At 41.7% G+C, this 16,260-nt stretch overlaps 1 protein-coding gene across 2 annotated transcripts in view; it reads left to right on the forward strand.

The window, feature by feature from the left end:
- Positions 1 to 16,260, forward strand: part of AKAP8 (A-kinase anchoring protein 8) — an 81,129-nt gene that overhangs the window by 14,051 nt on the left and 50,818 nt on the right. For both annotated transcript variants that reach the window (XM_033924076.1, XM_033924077.1), the window contains exons 2-3: positions 8,213 to 8,251; positions 10,313 to 10,345. In XM_033924076.1, coding sequence (XP_033779967.1) covers positions 8,213 to 8,251; positions 10,313 to 10,345 — 72 coding nt within the window. The remainder of the gene's footprint in view (positions 1 to 8,212; positions 8,252 to 10,312; positions 10,346 to 16,260) is intronic.

Below are 16,260 nucleotides of genomic sequence, written 5' to 3' on the forward strand. Positions count from 1 at the left end.
TCTTAATTTCTTTCCAGAAAGCACCATAGGTTGATCTGGCTTTATCAATGAAGCTGCCTAGCCAGGATTGCTGTCTACCAGCTTGAAACTTAAAAGTTCTGTCCAGAAATGTCCTGTGTTTGCAATCAGTGATCTTTGGATAAGCAAAGAGGTTGTGATTTCTGGTTGTCCTTTTGGGGGTGTATAGTTCGAAGTGAGGTAAGAGATAGGTGGGGGACATTCCCCACACCAGTTTGTAGCAAAAGCAAGAGAACTTGAATAAAATTTGTGCCTCTATTGGTAACCAGTGTAGCAGTTTGTAGTAGGGGCTAATGTGATCACTTTTCTTTAGTCCGAATATTAAGCGGACGGCCGTGTTTTGCACTGTTCTTAATTTTCTCACGGTTTTTTTTAGGTATACCCACATAAATGATGTTGCAGTAGTCTAGGGTGGACAGAATCAATGACTGTACCAGTAGTCTGAAAGATAGAGGGTCAAAATATTTTTTGATGTTTTTTAATTTCCAAAGTGTGGAGAAGCACTTTTTTGTCACCGAGTTTGTATGTTCGATCAAGGTCAAGTGGGTGTCTAGGGTGACTCCTAATATTTTTATAGTTTTTGATATTGGGTGTTCGTGACCGTTTAGGTGTATTGATGTTATAGTAATTTTGTCCTTTGGGCTTGCCAAGAAATTTTTGTTTTTTCTGTGTTTAGTTTCAGTTTAAAATTGATAGTCCAGACCGGATCCAAGATGGCTGCTACTGCTATCTGATTGCTGGGAGGACGCCGTGGATAGTCCATTTACCTTAAGAGTTGTCAGCTAAAATGCCGAAAAGAAGGGGCAGAAGCGTCGGTGGAGCCTCCCGACGTTCGGTAGCCCCGTTGCCTACCGTTAACGACATTTTTCGGCGACTTCTGAGCGAACAGGAAGCGTCGGGGAATCGCCCTGCGAGTGTCCCGGCAGAGAGTAGTGCCGCGGGGTCTCCTCAAGGGCTTGACATCACGCTGAGCCCCGACGTAAGGACGCCTCCGCTTCAGCCACAAGCGCTGGGAGCCAGTTCAACGCGAGGAGAGAGCACACCCGAAGAGGAAGTGTTCTTCCCCCGAGAGGCCAGTTCGTTGGAGGGCTCGTTACAGGGAACAACCCAGAGTGATTTTCTCCTCTGGAAAGAACCAGCGACTGGGACAACGTTGGCTGAAGGAACTCAGGACTCCAGTGAGGTAAAGCACTCAAATGAACAATATTTAAAGACACAAGTTACGTTTATTCCTCCTGATAAGCCCTCTGAAGTCACTTTAGATTCTCTATGGGACTTAGTATCTAATTTAGGGAATTCCCTTAATCCGCAAATAAAACATTTGGATCAAGAAATAAAAAAACAGAAAGGAGAAATCAATTTATTAAAGCAAGATATGGTATTGTTGAAGTCTGAAATACAAGAAGAAAACAAGGAACTTAAAACAATTAAAAGTAATCAAGATCTACTTGTTAAAGATAATTTAATTATGAAAACAAAACTGGAAGATCTTGAAAATAAGACTCGGGCTAATAATCTGCGTTTAATTAATTTTCCAAAAATTTCATCAATTTCTCCACGAGAAATGATAAAGCGCTACTTTCTGGAGATACTAACAATACCTGAGGATTCTTTACCACCTCTTACAAGGGTATATTATTTGCCTACAAAAAATCAGGATCCTCAAAAGAAAGAAGATGAAGGAACACCGCAGGAAGTACCCTTGGATGTTTCCACTTTATTGGAACAATCAGATAGAGAATTGGCTACTCCAGCCACCCTCTTACTGACTGTAGCTTTGGCTCCAGATAAGGACTGGATACTTAAACTTTTCTTTAAAAATAGGTCTAAGGACTTCCTGGGTCTCCATATTCAAATATTTCCTGATGTCTCTAGGGAGACTCAGAAGAGAAGAAGGGAATTCCTAATGTTGAAGCCAGGTGTGACTCAGATTGGAGCTTTTTTCTTTCTTAGATATCCATGTAAATGTGTCATCAGATATCGTTCCTTTAAATATGTTTGTGCAGAACCAGCTCATTTGATTGCTTTTCTTTCTCTGAAACGTCTTGAGTGTGGAATACCAACTGTACCTAAGTGATAATGAGCTCTACATCAGCACAGATTCAGTAATTTTCCCTGTAAAATTATTCTTCAATTTAATTACTCTTTTCATTAATCTTGGATTCAAAATTGAGGACTAGTGTGTGATTAAGATAAGGAATATTTTCTTTTTTCCTTTTTCCTTTGATCCATTATTAGGATTGGAAGTTAATCTAAATGTTATATTTTCTTGATTATACTTTCTGTACAAGTTATGCTTGATAATAATGTAAAATCTTATAAATACATAAAAAAAAAATTGATAGTCCATTGTTCAATTTCAGTCATGATATGGGAAATGTGTTTTAAAGTATCATTGGTCACTGGAATTAGAATGGAGATGTCATCATCATATATATAGTATTTTAGGTTTAGCTTTTGTAGTAGGTGACCTAAAGATAAGGTGTAGATCAGTGTTTTTCAACCGCTGTTCCGCGGCACACTAGTGTGCCACGAGATGTTGCCTGGTGTGCCGTACGGTCAGGGCCGCCATCAGGGCAGTACCACCAGTCCTGCATTCAGGGGCCCGGAGCTGACAGGGGCCCGGGCTCCCCCAGGGTCCTAGGCCACAGTCTAGGGAGAGGGGCGGTCCGCCCCACGTGGACAGGAGAGAGCTGGACGGGGGACCCGCGGAGTTCAATACATCTCGAGCCGCGGGGCTCGTCTTCTGTTCCTGCCTGCCCTGCAGCTAACATATAGCCGATCGCAAGCGTTTCCCGATGTCAGCGCTGACGTCGGAGGGAGGGCTTAAGCAAAGCCTGCCCTCTGACGTCAGCGCTGACGTCGGAGAATACTTCCGTTCGGCTATTTGTGCGCGGCAGGGCAGGCAGGAAGCAGAAGACAAGCCTCGCGGCTTGAGCTTCGTTTTGCTGAGAAAGTTGCAAAGATGGGCTGGGAGGCAAACACGGAACACAAAAGGGGGGAGGGAGTGCGTTTTGGACACAAGGCATGAACTTGGGAGAGAGGAAGGGAGGGAAAGAGATGCTGAGGTGGGGGAGAGAATGGGTTTTTGGACACAGAAGGCATGGACTTGGGAGAGAGGAAGGGAGGGAAAGAGATGCTGAGTTGGGGGAGGGAATGAGTGTTTGGACACAGAAGGCATGGACTTTGGAGAGAGGAAGGGAGGGAAAGAGATGGTTGTGTACACGGGGAATAGAAGAAAGGAGAATTTTTGGTCATAGGGAGGGAGTGAGGTACAGATAGTGGCATACCAGGGTGGGGGGGCGGTCTGCCCCACCCCGGGTTTACGTCCCAAGGGGGTGCACAGATGACCACCCTCCAGTGTTGTCCCTAGGCCGGCAAACTGCGGCTCTTTAGCCATTTGAGTGCCACCGCCGCCATCGGGAACAGGCCGGCGCCAAGTTCTCCCTGCTTTTCCCTGTGGGGCCGGCCAACTCTCGCCACTCGCGTCAATTCTGACGTCGGAGAGGACATTCTGGGCCAGCCAATCGCTGCCTGGCTGGCCTAGAACGTCCTCTCCGACGTTAGAATTGACGACGGGTGGCGAGAGTTGGTCAGCCCCGCGGGGAAGAGAAGCAGGGAGAACTTGGCGCCGGCCTGTTCCCGATGGCGGCGGTGGCACTCAAGTGAATTACTTTATATATAGTCAATATAGGCACAGAGTTAAATTTTTTAACATTTTCTAATGGTGGTGTGCCTCGTGATTTTTTTCATGAAACAAGTGTGCCTTTGCCTAAAAAAGGTTGAAAAACACTGGTGTAGATATTAAACAAGGTGGGAGATAGAGGGGAACCCTGAGGTACACCTGAAGGGCTTTTCCAAGAATTAGAGTATTTCCCGTCGTAGACCACTCGATAAGATCGTTTGGTTAAAAAGCCCTGGAACCAGTTCCAAACTCTTCCCGAGAGACCCATTGCGTCTAGGCAATTCAGTATTATTTCATGATCCACTAGGTCAAATGCGCTACTAAAATCTAGTTGTAAGATTAGAGCGCTGGTACCTTTACTAAAGAGGTCGTATAGGTGGTCGAGGATAGAGCCTAGGACTGTCTCTGCTGAATCCGTTTCTGAAACCAGATTGGTGTTCATTGAGGAGGTTGAATTTATCTAAGTGATTTGCTAGTAATTGGATGTCAGTGTGATTGAGTTCTTGTGGTCTTTGGGGATGGGTGTGATCAGAATGTGTCCCATTTCCTCATGGTATGTCCCACTTATGAGAGTGGATGTTATCCAGTTAAATAGATCCCTTTCAAATTCTGGTACTGCAACTTTCATGATCTTAGAAGGGCATTCATCTAGTAAACAATTCGATTTGGCGTATTTGTTATATAAAGTGAGGAATTGGTTCCAACTAGGGGGCTCAAAATGATCCCAGAGCATGTCAACACTGGGCACCCTTTCCTGCGGTCTGAATTGGAGTTCAAAATCGGGTGAGGGTGTTGGTATTGTAGCTCTCAAGTCTAAAATTTTTTTGCTGAAGTAGCTGGCCAGGGTGTCGACTGATGGTATCTGTTCGTTGTTATTTTTCAGGACCCGTGTAGTGTCTGTTAGTCTATTCACTAGTTTAAACAGTTCTCTGCTATTTGTTTTGACTGCTCCTATCTTTTGTGCATAGTGTTTAGAACGTTTTTCTTTTATCAGGGTTTTGTATTTTTTCATTTTTTGTTTCCAGTTTCTTTTATCTTCCTCTTTGTCTGTTTTGAGCCATATTCTTTCTAGTTTTCTGAGTTCCTGTTTAAGAGCTAATAGTTCATCATCGAACCACTCTTTTGATAACCTTTCTTTCCTTAAGTATGTTTGAACTGGTGCTATTTTATTTAATACTTCTTTGGTGAACTTTCCCCATCTGGTAGGGAAATCCTGCTCTCTTCACTGTGAACCGCCTAGATGTCACAAGATTATGGCGATATAGAAAAAATAAAATTATTATTATTATTAAAAGATATGTCTTTTAAATTGTTGGTTCAGTCATCATTTCTATCCACTCTGGATTATTTATCTAGGTTCTCATTTAAAAAATTCTCTTAATAGACTTAGAATGATACAGAATACAGCTGTCCATCTAATTTTTAGCCTTAAAAAATATGATCATGTTAGTCCTTACTACCAAATGCTCCATTGGTTGCCATTCGAGGCTAGAGTTCTGTTTAAATTTGGTTGTATTTGTTTTAAAGCTTTATTTGGACTGATTCCAACCTTCCTCTCTTTCCACTTTAAATTTTATAATTCAAACAAGAATACTGTACATGAAGAACTTGTTGGTTTATGTTTCCTTCAGTAAAAGCTTGCCGCAGCAAGGGATTCTTGGAAAAAAACCTTGCGTTTCAGGCTAGCGTAATGAATTCATGTTGGAACGTGCTTAATTCCTCAAGCTCAGTCTTAATATCTGTTTTGAAAAATTCTTAAAACTTATCTGTTTGAGAAATACTTGACTTAATTGTAATTGTATTTTCTGAGAAACATTTGATGCTATGCTTGTAATTCATTGTTTGTTCAACTGTTTTTGCTGTGAACTGCCTTGAACTGAAGGTTTGGCAGTAAATAAGAATAAATTATTATTATTATAAAGATCATTAACAATAACATCACTCTTGACAATGCATCTGCTGTACTCTGCCCACAACATTCTCTTGATGAATAAACACCACTTAGTATAGAACTTGTTTTCTTTTAGAAAAAAGCTTTATCCCCTAATACCAGGAAGGCAGCCTAAGCAAATGGCTCTGGCATAGTCCAGTCAAATGTTATCTTTGAAGCACACAAAGACTGTTTCAAAACTGAATTCTATCTTTTCTCTTGGTTGGTGGAGAGAGAGGGAGGATTGGGCAAAAATTTTTCCCAAAGAATTGGAGAAAATGACGAGTTCTTGGTGCTCAACATCAAAGTTAAGATAAGGGCTTTGAAAATGAACCCGTATGCGGGGGGGGGGGGGGTTCTTTACAAGAAGCTGCCTCAACTAGGTGAAACCAATGTAGTTTCATATGCATCTTATCCAAGATGAGACGAGATCAAACTCGACAGACCAAAGCAATTGAACTAGTCCTGCTCCAAGAGTGAAAATCTTCATCTTATTTAGCAAATGGTTTAGTAGCCAACAAAGAAAAGGCAGAACTACTACTCATAAGCAATTGGTGAGGAAACAGCCCTGGCTTTCAAATAACACTAAATGGCAATACCATAGAACCATCCAAGAATGGGGTGAGAAACCTAGGTTTTTGGATGGACCCAAGCCTAGACAAGATAACACAGACCAAGCACGTAGTTAAAAATGCTTATGGCAAACTACTGGGTTAGAGGACTGAAACTCTACCTCTCCCAGCAAGTAGTGTCCAACGTAGTCATATCCCTGGTACTCGCAATCTGTGATTATTGCAATGCAATCCTGCTGGGTTTACCGAAATACTTGATCAGACAGATCCAAACAGTACAAAATGTTGCAGCGAGGTTTTTTCTGGGAAAATTGAGACAAGACGAGTGCACACTGCTACTAAAAGAGTTACACTGACTCTCAATTGAGAGCAGAGTAAACAAACTCTTATTACTGACGCACAAAACTATGTTCAGCTCTCAGAACTGTAATACCTAGCGGCCAGACTACAAAACCATAAACCCATACACACTCGTTCGAGCCAAGAGTCCTTACTACAAATCCCCTCCTTCAAAGACATCAAATAAAAAAGCACCAGGGAAAGAATGTTCTCGGTAATGGCCCCAACATGGTGGAATGCCCTTCTAAAGGAATTAAAGCTAGAAAAGGACACTGGAAAATTCAAGAAAGGGATAAGACTATCCTTTTTCTCAAACTACTTCAACTGAAATTATGAAGTAGACATGGAGAGGAAACTAGAACGTTCAGGGACGCATGTAAATAGATTATAGCTAGTTCACATGGCCAGCCTCCTTAGGAGGTGTAGAAATATTTAGCTGCAATAGTAAACATAAAATATTTCCGTTCAGTCTTGAATGGTGTTTATGCAAATGACATGCATACATGGCTGGGGTCCGCATAGACCCCAGGTGCTCTGTTGAGGGTTAAACAAATGGGAGAAAATATTTCTTTACTCTGTGTATGCTTAAGCTCTGGAATTCCTTGTTGTGACAAGTGGGAAAGTCCCCAAAATTGTTAAGCAGTACCTTTCTCCAGGTCTACCTTAACTCTGAAGTTAAGTAGCATGGAAGCTTGCTACTTCTTGACACTGTGCCAGGTGCTTGTAAGCTGGACAGGCCACTGTTGGAAACAGGATACTGGGTTAGTTGGACCCCCTGGTCTGATTCAGTATGGCAACGCTTAAGATGTGCAGCTGCACAAAGCAGATGGGTTCATAGACAACCCCGCGAAAGACAAAGGCGCGCGCCGACAACTGAGCGCAAGACGGAGGAGCGCGCCGAAGAAAATTACAGTTTTTAGGGGCTCCGACGGGGGGTTTGGTTGGGGAGCCCCCCCAGTTTACTTAATAGAGATCGCGCCAGCGTTGTGGGGGGCATGGGGGGTTGTAACCCTCCACATTTTACTGTAAACTTAACTTTTTCCCTAAAAACAGGGAAAAAGTGAAGTTTTCAGTAAAATGTGGGGGGTTACAACCCCCCACACCCCCACAACGCGGCTAGATCTCTATTAAGTAAAGTGGGGGGGGTTTCCCCCCCCGCCCCCCCGTTGGAGCCATAAAAACAGTAATTTTCTGCGGCGCGTGCCTCCGCACTACGCTCAATTGTCTGCGCGCGCCTTTGACCTGACACCAAGCAGATGTGTGGTCCTTACGCCATACTTTACACTGCTGTCTGGACTAGTTTTCATTCATAAACAGTGCTGTTGATAGTATTAGCTTGATAGGTCAGACTCCACAAATTATGCAACTTGTGTCTAAGATAAGTAGGAGGTTGCTCCTCAACAGCGAGACAGTTTTCGAAGATACTGCAGCAGCTCTACGCTTCAATCATTCACTTAAGTGACTATTTGAATCCTGTTTGTTGATAGAAAAAATAGCAGGGTTACTTACCTGTAACACTTCTCTCCCTAAAACAGCAGGATTTACCTGTTAAAAGTAAGCAGTTTTGCTTTACCCATTCAGTTATTTCTGTTTTATTAGTGGGATGTTAAGATGGTTTATACTGTAAAATTGCTTCCTGCCTGTTTAAACACTGTTTCTCTGTAACAGGTTATGGAGCCTGGGGTACTGGGGTAACTGATGCTCAAGGTAAGATCCCACCTAAGGTACTTTCATCTGTAGTAGGTTTGAGGATAGTCTATTTTTTTAGTCCTCTGCGCTTAATATGGGACCCAAGCTGCATAGATATAGAAATAAGGGTGACCATACCTATTTCTATAATTCTACTTTAGTCCCTTAGTGTACATTGTACTGAATTGTATTCAGTGCTGCTGAATAGGGTATGAATTGATTACTGTGCCATAGATTGCTCTAGGATGGAACTTTGGTCTAGAACTTTGCTGTATAATGAGAAAAAAATATCCAGTCCTGAATTTGTCCTTAAACAGAGGCATTAAGATTATATTTTAGACTAGTTCAAATAGAATATACTGTATATGGAAGAGGCGAGTTTACATTGAAATTGATTAGAACATTATTATAATTTTTTTTTCCTTTTCTATGCTAGACCAGTCCAGATTGGTAGGGTTATGTAGCTCTACCAACATACAAACAGGAAAAAAAAATAGCTCAGAACTGACTTCGCTCTTCTTATTGAAGTGGGACAGCTGTTCAGTATTTCTTTGTCTCCAGCAAATGGCAGTGACATGTAGATTGGTGCAGCAGGAATCCTAGTTTCCAGGGCAATGGTCTCTGGATTCTTAGGATTAACCAAAGTGTGCCGAAGAGCAGAAGGAAGCACCCCGCCCCTATGAGGGAAATGAAATTGGTTCTGAGATTTATCTGTCTTCATATATTGGCAGTAGGGTATAACTTACTTGTCTGGAGTGGTCGGGCATGATTAAAAGAGAGGAAATTACCTGATACAGTACTCCCCCCCCAATATTCACGGGGGTTCCGTTCCAGGAACCCCTGCGAATCTTGAAAAACTGCGAATATGGTTTTTCATGGGGGAGCCTGAAGAGGGCAGTGGGAGAGCAGCCAGAGTGCCACGAGTGCAGGAAATCACTCGTACACTCCGACTGCCTCTTCCTGCACTAAGTCAGGCCTTATCCATTCAGGAGCTGCGTGTCAAAGCAGCTCCTGATTGGTTAAGGCCCGACTTAGTGCAGGAAGAGGTGGTTGGAGCTTACAGCGAGTGATTTCCTGCCCTCGCGGTGCTCCAGCTCCCTCTCCTTGTTGGTTCACAGTCGGAAAATACCGCGAATGACCAGGACCACGAACCGCCAACCGCAAACGACCGGGGGAACATTGTATTATTAAAAGTTTATTTTAATAATAATATAAAACACTGCTTTCAGTTACTTTGTAGAAGGTTATAATTTTGGAAACCAGCTCCATCTTGGTCTTATTGAAATTTGATTTTTTAAGTACTGTGTTCAAATGTACAAAACCAATGAACTGCTGTGAAACTTTTAAAAAATCACAGACTTTTACATTAAGTGATTACTGTACGTTAAGATATTTCCAGTAAATGGCTGGTGGCAGGTGCTGTTGCAAAAATGCTTCTCAGCCTGTTTGAAACTTGGGATGCTGAATAGACAACCTTCACAGCTCCTAGCCTCAGTTGTTGCTCACCAGCAAACAGTTTAATTTCAAAAGGGACATCTGTTTTCTACCAGCCACAGATCAAAACTCTTTATATACCGCTTAATTTGCCAAATAGGATCAAAGCGATTAACAAAAAATACACTGAAATGGAAAGGGACTCCATTAAAATAGAAAAAGAAAAATCAGAGACTCGCATAACTCATACTTACTTTACAGTACATAATACAATATGATACAGAATGAAACACTGAATTCAGTTCCTTTCATTGTAAAAAAGCCAATTGAAAATAATAGGCCTTTAGATCAGTTATTCCATCCCAAACAAAAATATATAAAATAAGCTATTAAGCTCTCTGCATGTAAATATATTGTATGAGTGGGCATTGTGACTGGGTTTCTTGAGGTCACGGATTGGAAATCATAACATTTTGCTACAGATTATTTTAAACATGTTTTCAACACCATTAAGCTGGCCTGAATGTGACCTGATGGTGTTGGGTTTTGTTTTTGGCTTTTTTAAATGATTCATTATTGTTCAAAGTATTGAATAAAAACTCTGTCAGATACTTGTATTTGTGCTTTTTTTTTTTTTTCTTGAAGGCACATATACAGCGAGTACAGCTGGCTGGCAGGGTGAGTATGATTATCTGTTAGTCTTTGCTCTGGGTCGATATATTTTAGTTCTTTACTTTATGGACCTGGGATAAATATTTCAGTCCTAAACAGGTTTTAAAAAGTCCAGGTATAGACCCCTTATTAGCTTAACTAAAAGTAAGAAGTTAAATATTTTGTTATGCAATTGTCCAAAGTATTGAGTATCTTATTTGCATCTCAAAATCATCTTTCTTTTCAAAGTGTAGAGGCAACAATTTACTCTGTGCACAGAGAGTGAAAGCAAGGTTGCAGACCCATAACAGGGGTTCTCCATGGACAGCAGGATAAGCCAGCCATACCTAGGTGACATCTGCCAACATAACATAGCATGGATTTTCTCTACAGGATCTCAGAAAAGTCTGGAAGAAACGGACCATGTACAAGAATTCCATCCTAGTGAAAGCTGCCTCCCCTCATTAGTCTGTAATATAATCTGTAGGAAAAATCAATGGCTGCTTCAGCTACCAGGTGAAGTTGGAGGGATTGTGTGTCTGGCTTATCCTGTTGTCCATGGAGAGCCACTTTGTTATCTCCTGGACATAATGGATAGGGCAGCCACACATAAGTAATTCCAAAAGTGGGAGTGCAAGGGTTGGTTGAGTTTTGAATGGATGATATTTGTGCCCCAAGTGTGCTGACTGCAGTGGCTTGAAATAACTAGATTTCTGCAAAACAGTTGGTCCAAAGGCAGTATTGGATATGATGGGTTGTTCCAAGCAATAATGAGAAGTAAACATATGTATGGATGTAGATGGATTTTACAAATTCCAGTTGCCAGGTTGCTGAAGATGTGCCCACCAGTAGCAGAAGATGGTACATGTTGATATCTAGGAAGAGTTTACTTTGTGATGGGAAGGCCAATATGATGAACATTATAGGATGAGGCTTTAGCATATTGATGCATGACTTTGATATAATCTCAGGTGTGCACACTAGCAGTCTTAGGTATGGAGTGGATCTGCTGTTTTGGTGAAGGCATCAATAAAAAGAGGAAGGAGATTGGATACACTGGTTAGTGTGACATTTGGCGGGTAAATCCTTGAAACAACTCTTGTCATAAAACTGTGTATATGGTGAGTAATGAACATAGAGCTTGCATGTCATTAAAATGGCAAGTTGAAGTGATAGCTAGCTACAAGAAAGTATAATCTAGAAAATAAGTTTAATTAGTTCAGAGGAGAACTTTTGAGCTGCATGAGCACAAAATTAAGGTCACAAAAAGTGGTATGTTTTCTAATAATTTGTAAAACCTCTAGCCATTAATATGAAGACCATAATGCAAACAAAGAAGAATGCACAATCTGTTGATATATGGTAAGCAACCAAAATGATAAAGGGGATGGAACTCTTGTATGTGGAAAGACTAAAGAGGTTAGGGCTTTTCATCTTGGAAAAGAGACGGCTGAGGGGAGATCTAATTGAGGTCTACAAAATCCTCATTGGTTTAGAATGAGTAAAAGTGAATTGATTTTTACTCTTTCAAAAATTACGATGACTAGGGGACACTCATTGACATTACATGGAAATACATGTAAAACAAATAGGAGGAAATATTTTTTACTGAAAGAATAGTTAAACTCCAGGACTTGTTGCCAGAGGATGTGGTAACAGCAAATATTGTAGCAGGGTTTAAAAAAGTTTGGAATAAGTTATTGGAGGAAAAGTCCCTAGTCCACTATTGAGACAGACATGGAAGATTCCACTGCTTGCTCTCAGATCGGTAGCATTGAATGTTGCTACTGTTTGGGTTCCATCCATGTGCTTGTGACCTGGATTGGCCACTATGAAAACTGGGCTACTGAGATGGATGGACATTGGTCTGACCCAGTATGGCTATTGTGTTCTAAGCTGAGATGAACTTGAATGGCATTTTAAAAATTGGCAATCTAATAGGAGTCATTGATGCATAGAGTACCATGCATGTGAAGAGGTTAGTCCTGGTGTCTTAAAACATATGCTAAATATTTTCCATTTGAAATTTTGTGGGAATTTGTGGTTGACTGCATTTTGAGGCTAGTGATTTATTTCTTGGATCTTGGGGAAAATTTGGAGGACTGTCTCTTTTAGTCTCCAGGTTTGGAAGGAGGAGCGTTCTAGCTTGTTGATTTGTTTCTCCCCCCTCCTCACCTACAACATTGGATTGTCCAGGTCTAGGTGCAGGAGGTATGGGAACCAGATCTGGTGACACTAGTAGCTTCTGAATGGTCTTGTCCATTAATGGGATTAGAGGGAAAGCATAATCCAGACCCTGGTTCTAGTGAATGGTATACTTTGGAGCAGAAATGGCAACATGAGTGCTAGCTGGTTTCAAAGAAATTGACTGACTTGTGGCTTCCCATTTCCAGAAGAGGTTTTTAGCCATTTGAAGATCTAGAGATTATTTATGTGAGGATTAGAGCATTGTGGTTTCCAAGAAGGCTGAGTGAGAATAATCCCTATATAGTATGTAATTCCAGACCTTTCAAAGTTTCCATGCAGAGTCTGAACGAGCCAGTGTTGTCCAGATTGTTTATATAAAATAGCAACTTGGTTACTGTTTCAAAAAGCTGACTTTTGGTTAACCAAAGCTGGAGGACATGGAGAGCACAATAGAAGGCCCCAAGTCTATGTGGTTGGTATGAAAATACATTTTGAGATATTCCATGCAAGGGAGTCTATAGGAGGTTGACACTCCCTCTTATACAGTGTCAGGGCCACCTTAAAACCCTAGTCCCTCCTAAGGGGGAAGTGACAAGGGAGGGGTGGAGCCAGGAAGACATGACCCAGGAAGTATAAAAAAAACTAGGCCAGAGCTAGGTTAAGGAGGCCCATAGGGAAGCAGCAAGACCCATTGTAGACATCTCCACCTTGAAGCTGAGACGTCAAAAACTGTGTTCAGGTGGCTAAGTTCAACTTGGAACCTTGAGAGTTTGTGTTTTGACCTGTCCGGCTGCAGGCCAACCTTATGCATCTATTAGAAACTGTGCTGGTAATCCTGGACTCGGGGATCAGGATAGAGACCTGTAAGAATTGCTGCTAAGCCAAGAGACCTACACATATACTGTGGCCCTACAGGAACAGGCCACCCACAGACTCTGTTGTATTTACAGAATTAGCTTTGAAACTTGCTTTCTTCCTACCTGTGACATGAACAGAAGCCTTCCTGTACACCTTTAATAAATTGTTTTACTGTAACTTGTTGAGCATATGTGACTTATCTTTCTTGCCTGACCCTACAGCCTGTCCTCGCATACAGTACCACATTTAACTGACCTGAATGTGGAAGTATGCTCAACAGCCCTTGTTGTTTGTCAGCACAAGTGGGAAATTTTAGGTTAGAGAAGAACCCATCCACTGTGGGGCTCAGCTGGTGCAACTACCATGGAAATGAATGGCACATAGTGAGGTTCAGAGATGTTTGAAAAGTGAGTTGGTTCTACCGGAGCTTGGGGAAAAGGATGACAGGCACAGCTGCTGCCACATGACCTAGTAAATTTAAACATGGTTTGGGCTGTTGAAATAAGCCAAGGAGACCTGGGATATGAACAAGACAATGGTATCTGCTTTCCTGAGGGATAAGAATGTTTTTTGGGAGGCAAGGTTTTTAACATAGGTTCCAATGAACTAACCAATCCCAAGTAGTATAGCAGAGACACGGTTGTCTGGAAGAATTGAGGTCCTTTCTGTGATGAGCTACTGAGGATGAGAGATGCACGCTACCTACTTGCAGGGGTGAGCTGCTACAATGGAAATTCATTTTATGAAAACTCTGTGAGCAGAGGAAATGCTGAATGACAGAACTTTGTGCTATCAGGTTTTCTCAGATATTAAAGTAAATGATTTCTGGAGAGCAGGGTGGATTGGCATATGGGTGTTATGAATGCTTAAATTCTAGTGCTACTGACCATTTGCATTGAAGAGGCAAGATGCTGCATAAGGAGAGCATTTTTAATTTCTCTTGACAAATTGAGTCTTCAGAAGTCTGGAACTGAATAAAGATGTTCCATTTTGTTTTATGATAACATGTTAAAGTGGAAGTCTTGTTGGTGGTCTGAGACAGGGGTCTTCACTTGGGTTGGCAAGGAATGGGACATGAAGTTCTTTGTGAAAAATAGATGCCTCATTCTTCAACTACCAGAGAAAGTAATAGGGAAGGAGCTTCAAAAAAAATGATACGGTAGCCAAAATGTATAATCTTATAAACCCTCTTGTCTGTGAGGATGTTTTCAGGTTTTCTGACAAAGGTGGAGACCTTGCACAGAGATAAAAGAATAAGCAAAATCAAGGAGCAGATGTGGGGGAGTTTCTGCTGCTTTTGCTCTCTAGGCCTACTGCCTTATTGGTAAGCTTAGTTTCTGGGTTATTGTGTAGGGCAACAAGCATGGTTGGTAGCACTTTTGGTGGTAGTAATACCATTTGTATTGAGTATTGTACATGTTGAATATAACAGAGTTCCATCAAAAGAGAGAATCTGCAAGATGGTGCAGCTGTATTTTAATATGGGTGCTAATTGCATTAGTGTGTGCTAAACGCTAAAGACGTCCATTATATTCTTGTGGACATGTTTAGTGCATGCTTTCTCAAGGCTTATTCCACTTGGGGTCAGGCGGCTTCATGAGCTGAGAGTTCTCTTGTGCTTCCAGTGGATATCTGTAAAACTGCGGTTTTGTCTTCTCTCTATTCCTTTGTTTGCCACTACCATGTGGACGTTCAAGCACATCAGCACGTGGTGTTTGGGGAGCATGTTCTTTTGGTGGCCCTTCAGGGGTCTCACCAATGATGGGTACTACTATGATATGTCCCATCCGTTCTGTGCCAGTCTGGAGGGACTCTAAAGAAGGAGAAATTGGGTTCTTACCTGCTAATTTTCTTTCTTTTAGTCCCTCTAGACCCGCACAGACCTCGCCTTGTCATTTTATTTGGTGTTTTTCGCTGTATCTTTTTTGTTTGTTTTGTAGAGTGTAATAGGAGCAATGGCGTTTGATACATCTGGTTTAGATGGCGAACTGTGGGGACACTTTGGAGGTTTTTTATTCTAGTCAGTATCCAACAGTGTCTCAGTGTTCAATCCAGACAACTAATTTGTCTTCTCCATATGAGAATGGAGTTGTTGTGTTTATAGTTCACAGTTCTTAGTTCCTTCTTGGCTATTCGTCAGACTGACTGTAGATGGAACTGCACAGCCCATTTGTACTACTGCCAAAAGTCATTATGCTCTCTGTCTCCACCTGCTGGCAGAGGAGCATAAATCCATCCGTCTGTACTGGCCTGGAGGGACTAAAAGAAAGAGAATTAGCAGGTAAGAACCTAAATTCTCCTTTATGTTTTGGAAAAGTTGAGTTCTAGAGAACAAGATCACTGTGGTATGTTCAAGTAGATGGAACAGAATGAGGAGATATCGCTATGTATAGCTACCTTATTCAGCTTGTTCATGGAGAAATTATCCCAGGGAAATGCTGCTTGCTAAATTCTTTGGGAGAATCTCGCAGCCAATATTCTGGTGGTGGTGGTGATGTTGCTGCTGCTGTTGGCTGCTCTAGCAGGTTTCAGTGATGAGTGTAAAGCAGCTTACCTGTGGTAGGTGGGTGCTTCAGTTGCAATGTAGATCTTTTATGCCCAATTTAGTTGATCAGCTCAGGAAAATTGTTGCCAGCTTCTGCTGCCAAAGTAGCTGAAGAAAATCCAGGATGCCCTCTTAACACTCCAGCATGCTTATTGGGCACTTGATTATCTTGTAAAGGGTAGCACAGTAAGTGATGGTAAACAAAAACCAGTTGGGTTCATCTTGTCCTGCCCGGCCTCAGTCCCTTCTCTTTTTGGTTCATGCCACTGCTGGTAGATGGTATAAGTGAATGTGTGAAACTCAACACATCTTCTTTCTCTAGTTCTTGTCCAAACTACCCTGTCCCAATTAT

The sequence above is a fragment of the Geotrypetes seraphini genome, chromosome 16, assembly GCF_902459505.1.
Source record: "Geotrypetes seraphini chromosome 16, aGeoSer1.1, whole genome shotgun sequence".
Lineage (NCBI taxonomy): Eukaryota > Metazoa > Chordata > Amphibia > Gymnophiona > Dermophiidae > Geotrypetes > Geotrypetes seraphini.